The sequence below is a fragment of the Gymnogyps californianus genome, chromosome 5 (assembly GCF_018139145.2).
Source record: "Gymnogyps californianus isolate 813 chromosome 5, ASM1813914v2, whole genome shotgun sequence".
Classification (NCBI taxonomy): Eukaryota; Metazoa; Chordata; class Aves; order Accipitriformes; family Cathartidae; genus Gymnogyps; species Gymnogyps californianus.
In genome coordinates this window covers 42,950,481-42,971,200 of record NC_059475.1, presented here as the reverse complement: position 1 = coordinate 42,971,200, position 20,720 = coordinate 42,950,481, and the positions used below count along the sequence as shown (strand labels likewise).

The 20,720-nt window shown below is 40.9% G+C and overlaps 2 protein-coding genes across 6 annotated transcripts in view; one reads left to right on the top strand and one right to left on the bottom strand.

The window, feature by feature from the left end:
* Positions 1-3,525, bottom strand: part of PRORP (protein only RNase P catalytic subunit) — a 53,977-nt gene extending 50,452 nt beyond the window's left edge. The window contains exons 1-2 of one of the 4 annotated variants that reach the window (XM_050897329.1): positions 3,440-3,525; positions 1,450-2,859 (exon numbers count right to left, since the gene is read on the bottom strand). In XM_050897329.1, coding sequence (XP_050753286.1) covers positions 1,450-2,450 — 1,001 coding nt within the window. In that variant the 5' untranslated portion in view covers positions 2,451-2,859; positions 3,440-3,525. Of the gene's footprint in view, positions 1-1,449; positions 2,860-3,043; positions 3,076-3,199; positions 3,265-3,439 lie in introns of those variants that run through there. The other 3 variants (XM_050897328.1, XM_050897331.1, XM_050897330.1) reach the window with 3 other exon arrangements.
* Positions 3,526-3,820: 295 nt separating this feature from the next.
* On the top strand, positions 3,821-19,861 carry PPP2R3C (protein phosphatase 2 regulatory subunit B''gamma). Of its 2 annotated transcripts, none has more exons than XM_050897362.1 (13): positions 3,821-3,878; positions 4,718-4,845; positions 5,993-6,097; positions 6,710-6,822; positions 7,649-7,746; positions 10,575-10,645; positions 11,391-11,523; positions 12,703-12,758; positions 12,832-12,907; positions 13,563-13,699; positions 15,381-15,518; positions 18,790-18,849; positions 19,555-19,861. In XM_050897362.1, exons 1-13 carry the CDS (start codon positions 3,830-3,832, stop codon positions 19,741-19,743), a joined length of 1,353 nt encoding a protein of 450 aa, XP_050753319.1. In that variant the 5' UTR covers positions 3,821-3,829; the 3' UTR covers positions 19,744-19,861. The 2 variants fall into 2 exon arrangements, with proteins under 2 accessions (XP_050753319.1, XP_050753320.1); XM_050897363.1 differs by lacking the exon at positions 3,821-3,878 and adding an exon at positions 4,348-4,374.
* The last annotated feature ends 859 nt before the right edge of the window (positions 19,862-20,720 follow it).

Below are 20,720 nucleotides of genomic sequence, written 5' to 3'. Positions count from 1 at the left end.
TCAGTTACACTCACAGAGCTCACTTGTGTGCTTACGGTACCACTGGTTTCCTTTGTCAGCAAAAGTTACCTCCCAATCCGCATCGTTTTTGCAAGACTAACAGTGCTAGAAGTTATCAGGTTCTATTTCTTTTTGGGAACTCCACGTAAACTGCTTATTTATTTTCAACCACGAGCATATACAAGTTCAGCACTAGCAATTGGAACAGACAGGTAAAACTGAGCATTTTGTACAGGTTCACAGATAAAAAGCCAGATGGGATAACTGATCACCTAGTTTCATCCCTCTATTATGAACTTTGTTTCTTCTTCTACTTCCTTTAGGGAAAACACCCAACATCGATCTTAAAACACGAGTCTATCACAATCTTTCATGAATTGTTCTAACAGTCAAATACAGTATTAAAGATACAAACAGGAGTTTGTCTAGCCTCAGCTTGCAGCATTGGTTTGCCACTATATACAGGCAATATATAACTTTTCAACGTACTGCCTGCCTCTGCAGTCTCCTTGCCAAGGACTTTTTATTATGTTGCGTTTCCTGCGCAGGCAGCACACACCTACAGGCAAGTCCTTCTATACTCACTGGGAAAATAGCATCCCACAACAGATTTTCACCCACTAAATCAGTTCATCTTGACTGAAGCCTACTCTCTCTGCTCCCTAGCTGTTCCCAGGAAAGAAGATAGCTAGGGGACAGCAGTATAAACCATTCTAATAATGGCAGTGCATTCCCACAGCCATGTTTTCCATCCAGGAAGACTAACTTGTAAAATGGCTGCGTAGCTTACATAAACCAAAGCCAACAGTTAAAAGAAAGTCATAGATGGGCTCACATACAACAGCATGACAAATATGCAATGGGCTCAGGTGAACTTCACTGTGCACGTGCAGCGTAACTAGTTTTAATTTGCAGCGTCTGACCATCACCACTCATGAAAACAAGCTGCGTGGCCTGCTAAAACAAAGAACCTCCTATTAAGATTATTCCTCTCCTATTATGCTATACAAAGTGCACATTTAATCTTCATTTAACCTAAGCTAAATTTGCTGCCTCTTTCCTTTAAAGAGAGAAACTATCTCATTTTCAAGTAACTACTTCTACACTCTGATAGATTATAGGAAAATCCCTCATACCTGTCAATATTCTTACGTACCCACCCCAGAAAGAGATGAAGTCGGATATTTTGGACAGCCATGGCCCATCACAATTTCCTACTTTCTGTACCGAGGAATAATATTTAACAGGTAAAATCTTTCAAGAAAAGGTGAAATCAGTAAGAATTTTACACTTTTACACTAATTTGGGAGCAAAAATAAAATGCATCTTTTCATGACAATGTGTCTCTCATGGAGAAGCAACAAGCAAAATGAGATGTTAGAGTTGATCTGTGGAATGATCTGAATCCCATCCGCATGAACTGGAAGTTGCTATTGAAACATTATTTACCTTTCAAACCATAGCTTTATACTCCGCACAAATGTTTTGTGAGGGTGTATTTGGTTCTCTCTCAAATATAAGAGGATACCAAAGAGCTCTTTTTGTAACTCAGCACCTTTCATACCCCTGCTGAAGTCAAAAAAGGCCTGCAGGACATCCAAGGTTGGGACCAAATCCTTAGCCAACATTTCATGGTAAAGTTCAAATGCAAGGTTCATTTCTTGGTGACGGCTGGCTGCTTTGATACAGGATTCATAGTTTGTCCGTGAGGGAATCATAATCTTTTTTACTTCTTCCAAAAGAGTCAAGGCCATTCTCCACTGATCTGAATTACTCATCCCCCTGATAAGAAGGTTGTAAGCCCCACTTTCTAAAATCTTAAATCTGATTTTCATTATATCATACACATCACGAATTTCTGAAATCTGCCCCTGCTGGACACACAATGCCAAATATTTGATCAACAAATTATATGCAATGTCACCATTACTCTTTGCCACATGGGTCAGCAAGGACTTAGCCACATCAATGGGGCTGTTGCACCTGACCATACTGTTAAACATCACTTCTTCAAATATTTCAGGTGATCGAAAGCTTTCCCTCAGCCTGTTCCATTCCTCAGGCTGCAAAGGTTTTTCTGGAGGCTGTACACTGGTAAACTTATGCCTTGACAGAACTTGACTCATTAACCGTTTCTTTGGAGCTCCAACAGAGGAAGAAAACTGGAGTTTCCCTTCAGATATTTCTTTAGTCTCCTCATCCCATCCTTTTTTTTCTTCATAATCAATTTCAGACCTTTTCTTGGTAGGAAAGACATCAGTTCCTTTGGAATCCACTGGTAATGCAGTGCTGGAAGATGTCATAAAACTGAAATAGCTAACCTTTTCCGTATTGGGGATGTTGAAAGAGACAGCAAACAGTTGTTGGCATCTTGAAACAGGCCAGAACATACGACATTTCCACAGCAAAGCCTGAAAACCCTGTTGACTAGTTTGAGAAAACAGTGCCATCACAAGAAGAAATTCTCTCACTATTAGCTCACTGTATCTAATGAAGTTATAAAATGGAAAATGCAGTTTGCATGGGGATGTTTATTATAAAAGCCTAAGGACTGTCAAGCTGTGTAAGCTTCAGTTTCAAAATGCTTTTTCTATGAGTCCTTTCTGCCTCTTATGAAAATAAAAAATGGTAAAATCTTTTTTCACAAAAATCAATCTCTTAGCCTGTGAGAACATTCATCAAAATGAGGGTATCTCTCTAGAGAAGATGCTTTGCAGGTTTGCAGCTTATCATTTCTGTTTGTTGGTTACTGTAAAGGTGAGTACGGAGTATGTTGTATGCAGTCAGCTCTGATGCAGCTAGGCAAAAAGTGCAGGTTTTTTTCTTCCTGCCTTCATCCAAGTCGAGTCAGAAGGTTTCCTAAAAATAAAAATTAAAAATAACACCACAACATCATGACGTGCTCCGTGCCTTCCTGTCACATTCACTTTTGCATGCTAGCAAACACAAAATTCAAGGTACGTTGACAATTTCAGGTCGGGAATCCCAATCCTGATCGCTCAGGCAGTCCCAGCACGGGATTCCTATGTTGGTTCCCTCATACCTTTCAACCTGTGACAAACTTCTGTCTGACTGGTTTCCCCAGTCGTGAATCCTTGGTAACACCACTGCCAAAGAGGCAGAGCAACACCATTGGCAGTAATTACAGTGAAATCCCACGTAAATGTTAAGTTATAAACGTAAATATCGGGAGGTTCACCGGCAGTCGGGCATGCAGCTGGTTCGGCTCCTGAGGAGGCCCCCGCTGGGCCGCACGTCCCTCACTCGGTGCCCTGCGTGCCCGGCCCGGCCGCGCCCTCGTAAACTACAACTCCCAGCGTGCACAGCAGCCCGCCCACCAGCAGCGCGCTGCCTGCCGGGAAAGTCTCTCTCTCCCCCTCCTCGCTTTACCCCGCCAGAGCGTAACGAAACGCGGTCCCGGCGCGGGCCAAGCCCTTACCCCTCCGGGATGGGCCTACCTCGCTCGGTGCGCGGCGGCCATGGGCACCTCGGTGCTGCGAGGCGCCGGCAGGGAGGCGCTTACAACTGAGGCGAGCGCTCCGGTCGCCGTGTGCTCGCCTCTCGCTAGCCCGGAAGTGCTGCCAGGCCCAGGCCCGCGCCTGGACTTGGAGCCAATCGCGTCTCACTGGGCTGGTCGGCACGTGATCCCGCGCTCCCTGTTAGGGCGGACGGAGTTGCTCCGCCATATCGGTTGCGGGCACGGCGCTCCGAGGGTCGGGGGCGTAGGGCAGGGCATCGCGCATGCGCGCCGGGCCGGCCGGCCGGCCGGAGCGCGGCGGCTGCGGCGGTCACGTGCCGCCGGGCGCGGGGGACGGCAGCCGCGGGGGGCATGGACTGGAAGCGGAGCCTGCGGGGCCGCCTGGCCGCCCGCCGCACCCGTGAGTGCCCCGGGGCCGGGGCCGGGGCCGGGCGGCGGCGGCACTCCTCGCCGCGGGGTGACGGCCGCCGCGGGGGGGGGGGGGGCGGGCAGGGAAGGTGCCCCCGTGGGTGAGCGCGGCCGCCGGTGCCCGCAGTGGCAAGGGGGTGCGGGGTCAGGCCTGGCGGGGTGGTGGGGCGAGCTTCGGCGTGTCCGGTGTTGGTTTAGTTCCCCGTGTGCAGGCTGCCGTGGGGGCCAGGCAGGTCTCGGAGTTGTTCTGCGGAGAAACGAGCACCCTTATTTTAGGGGTTAGTGACAGCAGGGGCGGGGCAGAGGGGCACTGAGGAGCCGTGTGGACGTGGGTGCTGTAAAGGCTGGTTTGGCCGTAGTACATACCCCTGCGACTGCTTTGGCTGGTGACTCTTTATTCGTTAGTGAGCCCACAGAGAGCTTGTGCAGGCGTATGATGATATCCCTAATGTTACAGACTGAAAGGTGATCTTATGCTGCTGCTTGCGGTAAGCACTATCTTAAACAATGCTACCACTGTAAAACAAGAATGCTGCTGCTTTGTTAGTCATGACCATGTATCTGTTACAATTGCATACCCTACGGAGAATCAGGTGTGTGCAGTTACTGAAAGAGGTGCTTTGTAGATACTCAGAATACATATCCGACATATCCGATGTATCTGTTATGTAATTTAGGTAATAGGCCTGTGCTCCATTCATTTCCGCCTAATATTTGTGTTACTAAACAGCATAGCTGTATAAGCCTCACCATTAACTCCTTTTTTCAAGCTCCTTGTTACTTTAAAACTGTTTGGAGTACAACATGAAAATTCTTTTCTGTGTTAATCAGCCAAAAAGAGCGAACAAGAGCTAAAAGATGAAGAAATGGAATTGTTCACAAAATATTACATGGAATGGAAAGGAGGAAGAAAAAGTGGCAATACGTCATATACAAACATACCACGATTTTACTACAGGGTAAGTGAGGTATCCAGATAAACTTCAACAAGAGGCTGTTCTGTGTTATAAAGAAAGTTGTGCTTATTCAAAAGGACACTTCAGCTTCAGAAGCTTAAGTAGATTGAAATCTGAATGATATGGATTGCTAAGCATAATTTTTTGTTTTGTACAAGGGTGGATTTCAGCAGTTTCAAATAATTACTAAGCATCTCATTAAAGGCCATGAAATAGTTTGCTAATCAGGCAGTAGGCTTGGCTGTTTACTAAAGATAGGAAGTCCTCTTTCTCTTTCAGAGAAACTTCCTGTTTTAACTAAATTTTGACATACCAGTGTTATAAATATGTATCTTCCTGTTTCTGTTCAGACACGATGGGATGCTGCTTCATGAAAATGGTGGGTCATTGGTCTTGCAGACTAAAGATAGGTCTGTTGCTTGCATCATCCAGCAGAAGTGCTTGGTCTGGCAACTTGTGCGTGAGATGAATCAGATTGGGATGGGGGAATATGGGAGCACAAGTCTGACATCTTGATGTTGCTGGCACTTGTCACGTTGACCCCTGAGCCGCTGTCTAACCTCGCATGGTCCCATATTCCTTAGGATTGTGAGTTTCTGCCAATTAAGTTCTCAAGTACCATCTCTATGCAACCATCCAAGTTCTGTTAGTGCTGTACAGTTTTGCATGTAAACATTGGTAGAACTTTCATACTAGGTGTTCTTCCATCTGTTTTGTTGGCCAAAACAAGTCTAGTAGACATACACACTTTTGAGAGTCAGGCCTACCACAAAATAGAAAGTGCTGCTCTCTCCTGAGTAAAAACATAGTAGTAAATGTCTTTTACGTGTGAGCCCTCCTATCTTGCAACTGTGGGAAAGTGCTTACTGGATGGGTTATCAGGTATGAGGTAGTCTCTGTTTCTCATGTTAAAGATGTCCTGCTTGAAACACATATTTCAATATTTAAATAATTTGAGACAGTATCCAAGTGGTATCCCTGTAGAAGCAGCAGGTAGCATACAGCATTCTGGTAGATAGGTCATTAATTTCTGTCAAGTAAACAGCTTCATCAGAGTGTGAGAGTCAGGACTACCTAACAGTACTTGCTAGGTGTGCAGTTTTTGAATGGTACCACTGTACAGACAATTAAAACACCACAATGTTTCTAGCTGCCAGCTGAAGATGAAGTCTTGCTTCAGAAGTTAAGAGAAGAATCTAGAGCAGTCTTTCTGCAAAGAAAAAGTAGAGAGCTGTTGGATAATGAAGAGCTGCAGGTAAGAAAATATTTTCTGTATGTCTCGTAATGGCTTCTGACAAGACTTCCTCTTTCTGCAGAGTTTGATTATCTTCTATCTGTCCACAGAATCTTGTGGTAAGGTGCTTTGTATTTGGGCACGTTGGCTGGTTGTGAAGCACTAGCTAAAGCTGAAGTGCTGCATATTCGTGGGCTGGTAATGTCAGTGTAAAGCTTCCTCGTTATGATGTATATGAGGACTAAATCAATGGCTTCTGGTTTTCCAGCACATTCCAACAATTTCCCTAGTGGGCCCAGAAGAAGAAATAAGTTTTGTTTACCTATCACTGAGAGAGACTCCAAAGATGGTTGAGTTTACTGCAGTACAAAGACAAAAGGGCTGTGACCCTAGAAATCCTAGTGAGTGAGAGAGAGAGTGTGTGTTTGTCTGTGTGTGTGTGTTTAACACCAGTTTAGAGCAGTGGAAATGTCGCTTGCTTGCTTTTCTGGCTGAACTGACGATGTGTACTGATTAACTGAGAGAACCTTGCAGCAAAACCATATTTTTACTGCATTTCTTAGATGCTCTGTCTTAAGCAGATTGACATCTCTAGAGAGATATCTTCTTAACCAAATATAAATGCCTTTTAAGAATCTGTGGTTTCTACTGGACAAACATCAGACATCACCAATGGTTGGGGAAGAAGCAATGATCAACTATGAGAACTTCTTGAAAGTTGGTGAAAAAGCTGGACCTAAATGCAAGTAAGGCTTTCTTCTCTTGTGTATGCTTACTTTGGCTAAACCTAAGTGCTGGTGTAACTTTCAGTTGCTAAAATAGATGGAAACAGTTTAGTGGTGAGATAAAATCATGTCCACGTAGTTATTGATTTACTAGTTGCTTTGCATCCTTGCAGAGGTGTATTGCCCTACATCTCTGAGGGAACTTTTGATAGAGATGTCTGTAAGAGGGGTACTGCATCCTTTTGAAGAAGAAGTTCTTATCAGCAGAAGCATTTTTATGATGTTAGTGGCCAGTAAACAGCACATTTTGTATTTGAAGAGGAAATCATGTCTCCAGTGATATTGCCCAACCTTCCCTAATATCTTCTGATGGAAAATTTCCTAGCGGATGTTCTGTGTACACCATACAGTGAATATTCCTTCTTTATGCTCCTGTTGGAGACTGCTCTTGTGCACATAGCTTTGTGATTGAGTTTTGGGCAGAAGCAGATCAGTTGTCAGTACTGGCAGTTCCTTTTATGTGCATATCGTTGTAGAAGATCGGAAGCTACCAAATTTATTGTACTAAAGAGAAATTAAATTGAATGAAAGCTCTCAAAACTCCCACATCATTGAAGTCTCATGAGCAGCAAAGGCAGCTGCTTTTTACTGAGTTTACCATTGTTGCTCAGTAGGATCCAACTTGATGGATGTAGTGTAGCAGATTAACATCTATGAATACACAGAACACATTCTATATTGTTAAAACAGTATTTTAAAGTGTCTGTAAGTTTTGGATACTGTAACTGGATATGTCAGTGCAGTGTAATCAGATGCATAGAAGTAGCTTTGTGTTTATGTTTTACAGGCAGTTCTTCACAGCTAAGATCTTTGCTAAGTTACTTCATAATGATCCTTCTGGGAGGATATCTATCATGCAGTTTTTCAATTATGTCATGCGAAAAGGTTAGTTCATGTTTCTTCTGTGTTAATGAGAAGTTGTTTTATTTTCGAGGCTATTTTAAGCTGTATTAATTACTTGCTGTTCTCCTCAACAACAGTGAGATCTAGCCCTTGATTGCTAATGCTGTTTTCCTGGAGGCTTGGGATATTTTTCTGGTTGGTAGGAGGTGGGAGTTCACCCTACCTCTGAAATCCACTTCTCTCAGCCAGATATCCTTGATCTGTTTGTTCTATATATTGTTGTTCTGATTTCCTTTATTCAGGCAGTACTGTGAAGAGCAAAACAGTAAAGTTATGTGGCAAGTGTGATCCTAACCGCTGTGATCAGACTGTCTGGCAGATAGCTTTGTTTGCTGTTTTTTCTTCTACAGAGTGGTGTTATCTGTGTTTTCTGTGTGTTGACTATGCTTGTCAAATATATCAATATGTTTTTGTGCTTGTCACTATAGCCTTACCATATTTTCAGCTATTTTTTATTATAAATAACCACTTGGACTAAAAAATGCAATTTTATTTTTTTAAAAATCTGTATTATATCTTGTTTAAAAAGATGAGGCTGGCTAGCAGAAAGGAAGGTTGCCTCATTGCCTTGTCCCCTGGCTACTGTGTTCTTAGGTCTGGTAGAGCCTTCAGGAGGGGAGAATGGCACCTTTCCCCAGAGCGGCTCAGCCTGTTTAACTTAAAATCTTGTGATGCAAGGGATGAGAAATGGGTTGAGCAGGAAACCTGGTGAGTAGACGTGCAGAGTATGCAAGAAAGGAGTAATAGGCCCATTTGCAATAAATGGCAAACCCAAAAGCTGCAGGATAGGAGACTTGTGAAGAAGTCTGTGAAAATTGTATGCATTTCAAAAAGGCCTACCCAGATGGACACAACAGAGATTCTTTCAGAGCTCTCTATTTCATTTGTTTCACCCGGAAGTTTTAAGTCTTGTGTATTTATAGTGATACCTTTTTTCAAAAAAAAAAAAAAAAAAAAAAAAAAAAAAAGCCAAACAAACAAAACCAAAAAACCCCACCAAGTTTAGGGACAGGAAGCCTTTTGGCATGTCCCATCTCAATCAGATTTCATTTTCAGACTCTGGCCAACATAAGGCCCCATCGCAGTGTTTGTTTGCAAGTCCCTCTTGGGTCACTTGAATAAGAATCCTTGGTTTTGCTAGCTTACAGCATTGGAATTGCCTAATAAAGTTAGCCCAATAGCATGTCTGTGCAGTAGCTGAGATAATTTCTATTGTCTGTTGTACAGCGTTCTGTATGAGGGCTAAAGACCAGACCAGGTATTAAAGGAAGAAAAGACTTAAATTCCTGTAGGAACTTTTCAGTTAATACTTTAGATTGGAATTAGTGATTTCCATCTGTATTTACTGCTGAATGTCCCTCGGTGTGGCACTGAAAGGAGAAGAAAGTAACAGATGATGGAGTTACTCTGCAGCTGCTTGAGCTGATCCAAGTTGGGGCAGTGCGGTCCCACATTTCACCTTGTTTTGATGAAGCTCATGCAGCAGGGAGTGGTCAGCCTCCAGAGTGGTGCTGCAGCAGGGAAGAGCCCATATCACTCTGAGCTTAAAACATCTTAAACTGCTGTGCCTCAGGTGTGTGATGGTATTCTCTAACCAACTGAACTCATTAATGAGCTTTTGGGGTTTTTCTTTTATGTGCTTGTTGAAGTTTTAGGAATAGCTGCATGTATTCACATACTTGTCCTGAACATGTAGCATTCTGTCTTTCTCCTTCCTACCTCCAGCTGGAGGATTTCCTACAGTCCATAGATTACAGCCTTTCTTCCTCTTTCTTAATGACCTACACAGTCCTTTTGGGAGGGGACGAGAGAACGGTGAAGTTTAATAACTGAATAATGGTGAAGCATTTCCCAAAGCACCATCTGCCTCCAGTAACGCTCCCCTTTCAGGAGGAAAGGTGGTCAAGTCTGTTGGCTTTGTCCAAAAAAGTCAAGCCTAGTTAAAAGTGTCTTGAATCACTTCAGGGTGTATGATGCACTTACCTTTAAACTTCAGCCAGCAAAGAAACAGCCTCACTGTATAACTTCTGTCATCTCTGAGTGACACTTGGTCCACTTTAACAAACACTTACCTTAAAGAGATGAATGTTGGTATGAAGCACAGCTCGTATTTCGTAAGAGGAATTTTTAAACTGTTTCTTCATAAAATGGAAGTTAAATTTAACATGGAGTGTGTGAATAGTACTTTTTATGCCTAATCTGTACTCCATCTCTGTTACTGTCCTTTAACAATGGCCTCAAGCACGTTGTCCTGTAGATTGTCTGATTAATGCGCCTTCCCATTGCAAAAATAGATGCTTGTGCTATTCTAATTCTCCTGTTATAACTCAGAAGTGAGGGCAGGACCTTTGGCTGTAGCTGCAGCGTCTTGTGCTGCACAAGGGGCTGTGGCAATCTGACAAGCAATCTGTATACAACATCGTACAGCTGTTTTTAATGCAGTGAAAATGCGCTGCTACACATATCTCTAGGTCAGTGAAAGAGAACGAATCCATATGATTCCATGTACTAGATAAAATGTGGTGTCTGCTCAGCTGTTTCTCACATCTAGTCATTTTAAGGCAGTCTTGGCCACAGCGTACCATGTATTGCCAGTGATGTAATCTTACCGACTTAAGAGACTGAAACAGTGTTTCTAAGCAGGGCTGGTACATATCATGGCTTTGCTTAAGTCTCAGAAAAATGGGAAGCAGAGAGAGGCACTTAACATCCAACAGTGGCTTGTGGCATTCAGAATAACTGCAAATTTTGGTGAGGCCTCAAAACCCCCCTAGGTTTCTTGCATTGTAATTCTCTTTTCTGTTTTACAGTATGGCTTCATCAGACAAGAATAGGTCTCAGCTTATATGACGTGGCAGGACAGGGCTACCTCAGAGAATCAGTAAGTAAACTCTTGATTAACTTAATGTCTGTCTTTGTTCAAATGACAGAGCATCAGAAAGGCTCCAATTTTCTTCCAGTCTTATCTCATAAAAGCTTATATCATAATCTAGATTTGGGGTGGGCACATTTGTTTGGATAAATAGCAATCTCTGTGTTTTAGAGATTTGGTGGTGAGAGTGCTGCTAGCCTTTTTAACATATGGGTAATTATCTGAAAAAGAGATCATAGATATCAAGGTTTCATGTCATACCACTTTATTAGATTTAGTAGGATATAGTAGAAATCACAAAAAAGGATGGCTAGAGTGGGCCTGAATGAATTATTCTCCTGTTCTAACAGGAGTTCATATTATAAAATAAATAAGAAGGTTCTAGTTACCACTCTACTTAGAAAAGGTCTATTAAAGAATATTCAGCAATAGGATAATCCAATTAGGAGTTATGCATTGGTATTTGAAAAAGGTGCAGTTGAATGCATTTACATTACGTGTAAATGTAATCTGCTTTGTTAACATTCTGCTTTATTTGTAGACTGTTTCAGTCATGACATCACGTGTGCATGTATATAACCTACGATTTCTTGCATGGAGACAGAAGCTTTTTTGCCTGCTTTCGTGCTCTTTCCTGCATTGTTGCAGGATTGTATTTTTAACAAAATATACTTGAAAGCCAGGGTGGAATATAGCAAACATGCAACAATAGTAGTGTTTAAAGCTTGTTTTCTTTTCTTTCTTAATTGTACAGGATTTAGAAAACTATATTTTGGAACTCATCCCTACTTTGCCACAACTGGATGGTTTAGAAAAATCTTTTTATTCCTTCTATGTCTGCACAGCAGTTAGAAAGTTTTTCTTCTTTCTTGATCCTCTCAGAACAGGTAGGTCCATGTTTTCAAAATTCTGAATATGTGGGACTATTTTCACTTTTAAAATGTTTCCACTGAAGCTACTTGTGCTTTCAAAGTAATATGTAGTTGTCTTTATAGGCTTTTGTTCAGCAATCTTGTATTTGAAGATTAATCTCCACTGAAGACCATGCGTCTTTACGTGGGCCTAATAATCTACTTCTACAGCTAATGAATTTCTATGAGATACCCATCAGTTGTGGTACTATAGAGTTATCCTATAGAAACTGACAAATAAGATATTGTTTCATCATAATGCATCATTAGCAGTAGCTGATTTTATAAGTGTTTAGGGTGAATGGAAAACACAGCAACTAACAACAGAACTGCTTGGCAGAACATCCATAGAGCTGTGGAAATGCTCAAGAACGCTTATTGTGATGTGCTTCTCTGGTGATTGAATTTGTGTGCACCATGTAAATTCATTAGAAAAGGTTTGCATTTATGGCTGCTAAATCCTTATTACAGATGTAGCTCCCTTGGATAACAGTTTGCTTTTTCGTATGCCCTTGATTTAAGTCACAAACTGCATGTATTTTCAAGATCTAGCTGTGCCACTCAAAGATGTCAGAGTTGTGTGGGCAGTAGCCTCTGGCAGAGGTAATTACAAACACGTAGAGAGGGTGTGTGTGAAGTTACAATGCCGTTATTTTGCACAGCTGTTTGCGCAGTGTCTGCGCACCAGTCAAAGCTACACCAGCAGACATGCATTGTGCCACCTTAGCTTTGTGTCATATCTGTATTTTCTGAAGATGTAAAAATAATCACATCACTTAAGAGACTCTGTTATTCCAACAAGTGTTTTAAGCATGCTTTCTTTGCTTTTTTTATTTTACATTTTGAGTTGACGTTGAACACTCACTTTTTTTTAATCTAGTTTTCTGGCTTTTAAGGCTTCAGGATAACTCCTCTTCTGCCAATATCAGGCTAGTTTTATTCAGTCGTTTTAAAAGCTCTTTTTATTTTATCTCTTAAATTACAGCCTTATCCTTGATGTTAGAAGTTGGTTTTGTTTGGGTTTGTTTTTTTTAAAAGACTTTTTTTTTCTGCTCAGAATACTTCTTTCTTAAGTAGAACCACCTAAATGAGAACAGTCAAATGGATATGTTGGCTGGGCAACTGTTAAAATGTGTTTTCCTTTTCTTGCTGCAGGGAAGATAAAGATACAGGATATTTTAGCTTGCAGCTTCCTGGATGACTTACTGGAGGTAAAGATCTCTTAGCATATACTATTGCATTTTAATTTACTCTTTCTGAATTCTAACTTTGTGTTTCACTTAGTTAAGGGATGAAGAACTTTCTAAAGAAAGTCAGGAAACAAATTGGTTTTCTGCTCCTTCTGCATTAAGAGTTTATGGTAGGTTCCTTCATATGTGAATGCTTCCTCCCCCCCCTTTTTTCCTCTCCTCTCTGCCTTGTATGACTTAGTCACATTCTTAGCGTTATTTTTCCTCTGTTTTTGTCCCTTTAAATCCTCCTGATAACTTGTCTTTTCAACTCCTATAGCCATCCTTTCAGTATCTTCCTGACTTTACAGTTTCGGTTCTCCACTGTTGCTCTTTACCAGAGTTTTATCCTCTGTCATTTTGTGCTTGTTGCACCACGTACAAGATTCCTCTGTAACCTTCTTTTTTGACTGTTCTATTCATGCTTTTGCATCACCTTTAGCTCTTTTTTCATGCTTACAGCAGATCTATTTTAAATAATATGCTCTTAGTCTTCTGCTCCTTTCTCTGTATACACAGCCTTTACTTTTGAGCCATTACCTTAGAGCAGAACTATTAACACCTTGTTATGGGAATCCCAACCCTACCCCCCCACCCCGCCATGTTCTGTGCTCATTTATGATGCTCTATGAATATTATTGTGATCTAGCATATTCCCACTTAACTGCATTAACTTTATGATGAAAATTAAATAAATGTTTAAAAAGTGCTAAATTTTCTCTCTGTTGAAATAGTTCTTTGCTGATATAGGGATATTATGTTGTGCTCTCTATATCTCCTCCCTAGGCCAGTACTTAAACCTTGATAAAGATCACAATGGCATGCTCAGCAAAGAAGAACTGTCCCGGTATGGAACAGGGACTCTGACCAACATATTTTTGGATCGTGTCTTTCAGGAATGCTTAACTTACGATGGTGAAATGGTAATCACATATTTTCACTCTGTTCACAATGTAGAAGCTTTGGCTTATTGAGACGGGAAATATCTCGTAATCAGTATCTTTAAAATAAAGAGTAGCTTGAGGTAAAGTAACTTTTGTTTACCATTGTGCACACAAATGACCATGCAGCAGATTAGAAAATTAATTTTCTAACAGCAAGGTGATCGCAGCATGGCTTAAAGACAAGTTGCTTGTTTTGAAAAGCAGAGGTGATACAAAATCCAGACAGCCTGGGATAAAGCTTCTTGTAGATTCAATAACATAAAGTGCATGTTGAAAAAATGTATAGATGTAGCAATGCTTTTTAGTTACATATAATTCTTTAAAGAGAACCAAAGACAAGTGGCACACTTGAGACTATTGCAAGTTAGCTAACCTGTCCACTTCTTCATGAAGACAACAGTGGCTTTTGTTGTAAGCTTTCCATAGCTGTGAAAAATGGGAAGTCTAACTAAACTAAAGTTAAAATAAAAACTTGTATCTATATTAATTTTGAAAGCTTTACTTAATGTATTGCTATGCTTGTTGTCCGCATTCAGATGACTCAACTCTAAAAGTGATAAATTACAAATTCACTATACAGTTCTTCTGCCACCTTAGCAGTTTTTTGTAGAATCACAGAATCATTGAGGTTGGGAGGAATCCTCTTAGTTGCCCTTTGCTGGACTTGCTACAGTAGGTCCGTGTCTCTCTTGCATGAGGGAGACCAGAACAGGACCCGGCGCTCAGATGTCGTCTAAGCAGTGCTGAGTAGAGGAGAAGGATCACCTTCTTCGACTTGCCAGCAAAGCTCTTCCTAATGGAGCTCAGGATGCTGTCAGCAGCCTTTGCTGCAAGGGCACGTTGCTGGTGCGTGTTCGATTTGGTTGCCCATCAGGACTCCCAGGTCCGTCTGTGCAAAGCTGCTTTCTGACAAGTCAGCCCCCAGCGTGTACTGGTGCATGGGGTTGTTCCTCCCCAAATGCAGCATTTTGCATTCCCTCTGTTGAACTTGATGAGGCTCCTGTCAGCCCATTTTTCCAGCCTGTCAGGCTCCCTCTGAATGGCAGCACGACTCTCTGGTGTTTAAGGTGGACAGGGTTGTTATATACATAGGACTGAGGATTTCTGTCCTTGTCACAACTATATCTTGATTGGGAAACCAAGAATCAATACTAGTGAAAAAGAAAAGTGTGATACATATTTGTGATGTCTACTAATGCTTCTACCACATGATTTGCCAAACTACCTACTCTGGCCTAAGGATTATATACTTTAATTGGCCATATAGTTCACCATTTGGTAACGGTAGGCTTACTGCCACTGGACGTTTAATTTTTGATAATGAAAACTTTTTATATGGCTTTTCTTCACTAGTTGGGTATGTTCAGCAGTCTAAAAGTGTATTAAACATTGTTTTAAAGTATATATAGCATGTTTAATTTGGATTTATGCTTGGAATCCTATTTTATCTCTAAAATGGCAGTATTTCCTATCAGCAGCAGTCATTAAAAACTAACTTTTCTGTTCGTGTTGGTGGTAGCAGCCATTTTCTATTTCATGTTGTCTTTTTCAGAAAATAGACTGATCCCCTACAATGAAATAGCTGCCAATTATAAAGTTCCTGCTTGCAAAATCAATTTAGAAAGAAGACTGTAATAAACATGATTGTATCTACTTTTAGGACTATAAAACCTACCTGGACTTTGTGCTTGCATTAGAAAACAGAAAGGAGCCTGCAGCGCTGCAATATATTTTCAAACTGCTTGATATAGAGAACAAAGGGTACCTGAATGTCTTTTCCCTTAATTATTTCTTTAGGGTAAGTCTCTTTATACAGGTAGGCCATTTTCTGTGTTTATAGTGTTATAGCCTGTGTGCTTCTGCATGCAGATCTGCAGGGAATCACTTTAAATTACCAGTACCCACTGGGAGGCTAGTAACTACTTCTAAGAAGATTTAAAATATTAAAAAAAAAAAAAAAAATTCCAAAACTTGGAAAGAATTCAAAAGGTATTTTCAGCATTTTATCTGCAGTTGAAATTAACTGTTTTGATTTCATTTAGGAAAAATATTTTCTATTGATTTTTTAAAAAAATGGAAATTGTCCTAAAACTGCCTAATGATTACCTATTAAAATCTCTTATGATGGTTCTAATTGGTTATTGCCCATGGTTTTAATTTCCACTGTAATCCTAAAATTCAGTTGAAATGAAAATGATGAAATGCAGTGATGGGTCTGTACAGCTGTGGGATTTTTCATTCAGTGTATTGATTGCAAAAAGCTTCTTGCATTTTTCATATTCTGTATTTTTATCTGTTTCTCCCAGAATAGATTTAATATAAGCTTAAATTTTTTTTAGTTGCTGTTAAAATTAACCTAAGGCTTGTAAAGTCTTCCTCCAAATTTGTGGTTTGTGTGTGAGCGGTTTTTTGTTTTTCTTCTGGCTTGTGGTGGTTTCGGTTTTGGGGTGAATGTTTTGTTGTTTTGTCTCATTTTTTTAATAGATATCTGAGGTATCTTGGGAAGGGGAATGTCATGCAGTAAAATAATATTTTTACTGTGGATGGTTTAGGCTGAGTTATGAGTGTGATGCTTTTTTCATGTACAAGATCCCTTCAGTGATATCTATTCAGACACAGGGACAAGCACTTCAATTTTCTTTATGTGGATCTTTGTATTATAACTGTAAAAATAAACAATGTCATTGTACTTAGCCGTATGCTCAAAGTATGATGAACAAGGTACATACTTAATGAGCTGAATGAAGTAAAGCGTTCAGGCCTGCTCAAGGCATAATCTTATATCCACATTATTTCTATATTGTAGTAAGTCTCCGGTTGAACATGAACTTTGATAGTGACTACAACCGTATCATTTTGTAAAAATAAGACTTCTTATGTGGAAGACCTTTTCTAAAAAGGAAAGGCTTTTTTTTTTTTTTTTTAACAAAAAAATCCCACAACTTTTTTTTTCTTTTAGTGCATTGGAACCATCAAATAATTTAGGGTGGAATGGACCTTTGGAGGTCACCTGCTCCCACCATCTGCTTGGAGCAGGGCCAGCTTCATGGTTAGGTCGAGTTGCTCAGGGCCTTGTCCAGGCGAGTTTTGGATGTCTCCAAGGAGGGAGACTCTATGGTCTCTTTGGGCAATGTGTTCTTGTGTCTGATCACCCTGACTGAGAAGACTTTTCTCCCCTCACCCTTTCTGCCATCTTTATCTAATTGGAATGCCACTTGCTGCAGCCGGTATCCGCTGCCTTTTGCCCTTTCACTGTGCGTCTCCAAGAAGAGTCTCGCTGTGTCGTCTCTAGCCACCTGCTAGGTAGTTGAATACTGTAATTAGATTTCCCCCACCACCCCAGCCTTCTGTTCTCCAGGTGAATTAATCCCCGTCTCAAGCCTCTCCTCTCAGCTGTTCTGTGCTTTAGCCCTCTAGTGGGTTCCCACTGGTTTGTGTGTGTCTCATAAAGGGGAGCCCAAAGCTGTGAGGCTGCATCTGGAGTACTGTGTCCAAATGTTGAGTCAGGAAGCATAATCACCTCCCCAAACCTGCTAGCTATGCTTGTACTAGTGCAGCCCAGTACTTATCTGCCTTAATCACTACAAGGGCACCCTGCAGATTCTTGTTCAACTTCTTGTGCACCAAGACCTCCAGCACCTTTCCTGCCAAGCTGCTTCTAGCCAGCTGGCTCCTAGAGTGTACTGCTGCATGGGGTTATTCTGCTGCAGGTGCCGGCAGGACTTTTGCATGTGCCTTTTGAACTTCAGCATGAACTTTGTTTAGTAGTTGTAGCTGTGTTGTATGCTTGATGGGCAACTGTCGGGCCAGGACTTGGCAATACTAAGGATCCTAGAGAAACTAAGCAGTGGCTCGTCTTCTCTCCCTGCTTTTACAGCTCACCATTCCCACCACTTTCTCTGCTTCTGTTCACATGGCAGTAGGATTCAGGGAGGCCAGGGGCCATATCAACTGTCTCTGACTCTGATTTTAATAAAGGGTGTTAATTCACAGTTTTACATTTTACAAAAAACATGAATTTTAGTGTTGTCATAGTACATAAGTGATTCTAATATGAAAGCAATTTAACAAGGTAATTCTGCATAAGCTACTGTGGCATAGCTATTTTTGTGCATGTCTCCAGTTACATACTTGCTCTATGGCTTAGTTACTGAAAAGATTCCTCGACTACAGCAGATGCTTGATCATACTCCAAAATGTGTCCCTCTAAACTTTTGGAAATGGAATGTTCTAAGTTTTCCTTGAAATCAGAACAGTTCCTTTTGACTCTGTGAATACTTGCTTTTCTGCTAGTGTAAGTGTGGGTAGGTCTGCACCTACAGAGGCTGTGCTGATACAGCTGTGCTGACAAGGCTATGCGGCTTGTGCTAGTGAAACAAACAGTTTTGTTCATAGTTGTTATTTGCAGGCAGAGGTCTGGTGATGCAGCTGTTTAAATAGTACCACATTAAAAGAACTCATAATAGGGAATACTATTTTGCTCAAAATGAGAAATGCCCATTTACAGCATGAACCGGGAGAACCCTTCCATGCATGGACGAATGCTCAAACAGATAAATACATCGTCTTCCTCACATTATTCTTTGATCAACCAGAATACAGGTTCCATTTTCAAAGTAATTGAAAGTGTGAGTGGCCACACTGCTTTGTTGGTCTGCTGGTTGGTCTTTTCCCTTCTCTCTTTCCCTAGTCTGTATTTCACACTCCGTCAGAAAACTGAACCTTCTGGTTTGAGTGTATTACTATCTTAAGCTTTGAGTGTTGAGTGATAATATTCAAGTGTCTGCATATTCCATTTGCAGAGTGCTCAAACACTGGTCATGATGAAAACTGGATTCTTGCCATGTTGACTAAGAACTGTGAACCTAGAGATGCGTATCATTGATAATGCCTTAACTCACCCTTGCCTCTCTTGTGGAAGAGAATTGATTGCAAGCTGTACCATGAATGCTTTGTTACAGGGCAATACAGCTTAAGATGCAGAAGCATTAAAAAAGTTTCATACAGTGTCAGTATAATACTGCACTACCTATTCCTAACTTTTCTTTTTTTTTTTTTTTTCCCCCTAGGCTATTCAGGAACAAATGAAAATCCATGGACAAGAACCAGTTTCTTTTCAGGATGTCAAGGTTAGTTTTACTGAGTAGAGTACTATGTGAAATATTTGAATAAGCATTTCATAATTTACTTATGTTATAGTTTCTAGGTTGTTGTAGATTTACTTGCAGAGTAGTAGAGATGATCTGACTTGTCCTACTCATAGGTTTGAAAATGTCTTTCTATTCAGCAATTGCTCTGTAAGAAATCTGGTATGCAACTGTTCTAGTAGTTTCCTTACTAATAGACTAAGTACCTGTTAAATACATGTTGCTGTGCCTTACACTTGAAGATACTTGGTATGTCTGTTTTATGGTTCAGGATCATGCCTCGGGGAGGGGGGTGGACTGGTGACTAAAAAAACCTGTCTATAAAACTCTCTTTATTACTGCCTGTTTTACATTTAGCAGTTTTAGTACTTAAAGAAAGTACAAGAGCTTCTATAAAACTTAGTTCGTACAAGCGAACCGAGTTTCATGTTGCCGCTTTGAGGCCCAAGCCTCCCCAGAAAAGCAAATTCTTATTTGAGTTGTGGGAGCTGAGCACACTGCTCCTATCTGTAGCCAATTATTGTGCTTTGTATCTTAAATGGTTTGGGACTTAACAGGTTTTTTTCATAAATCAGTGTGGGTGGCACTAGTTACCCAAAGATCATTCTGTGTATGGTATAAAGTAGCCATTATTCCGCTCATTAATGTGTGGGGTTTTTTTCCCCAATTTTGACTCTTCTTTCATAGGATGAAATCTTTGATATGGTGAAGCCTAAGGATCCTTACAAAATCTCCCTTCAAGACTTAATCAATAGCAGTCAAGGAGACACTGTTACCAGCATTCTAATTGATCTCAATGGGTTCTGGACATATGAGAACAGAGAGGTCCTTGTGGCAAGTGATAATGACAGCACTGCTGATGTTGATGATACGTGACTGAACAGGAGCAGACAGTATCCATAGAGATATCTGAATCTGATGCACCAACTGGTGGAAGCTGGAAACATTCATTATCTGAATCAATGCCTCTTCCATTTTACTTCCCTTCCCCCCTTGCCCCCCCCCCCCCCCGTATAATATAAAATGTGGTACATACAGGAATCACAGAACTCATTTCTGAAACCAAAAAAGCAAGTGTTAAGAGATAAAAATTATCTTTTTTTTAATAAATATTTTTGGACTTTTTCCCTGTGTACCAAGCCGTATTCTTATTTGAATACCCTATTCTAAATGTGAATTTACCCTGAAAGTAAGGATGTGGTTCTTGGTATCTTCAGCACTGGCCTGTATCCACTCAGCCATCCCAAGCCTCCCACTGCATTCTGCATGGCTTCCTCTAACGATAGCACTGTTGAGCATTCTGTTGTAAAGGCAAGTCTTCAGTAAGAGGTAAAGAGTTTAGGCCTTTCTCTTCTGTATGTTTAAGTGTCTAACAGAAAGGATAAGTAACTAACTGTTGAACTGACTGAATAGTTACCTAATTCTTAAGAGGTTCATTAACAGAAATAAAACTACACTAGCTTTAGGTCTAGTTAAAACTAATCCAAACACCCAACTTAACCTCCTGTGCAAGTATTTTATATAATTCAACTTAATTGTACAGCTGAGCTATGGCAGTAGTTCAAGCAGTGAAACTCTCTTACTCTTTAACAAAGCTGTAGAAATATTTCAACTTTCAGACAAAATTACAGTAGCTCCAGGCCAGAGGTGGTTGCAATCCTGCATTATTTATTAGTTTGAGGTAGTGCTGAACACGCTGAGTATGTTAACAAGTACTACATGAGATTGTAAGGAAGAGGTGGGGGTAGTATGATATTTTGAATTTCAGTGCTTGAATTTTGCACCAGGATGTGTGACGCAGTAAAGATGAAAACAGTGAACAGGCACACGCACCTGTGTGCAGGCATAAAGTT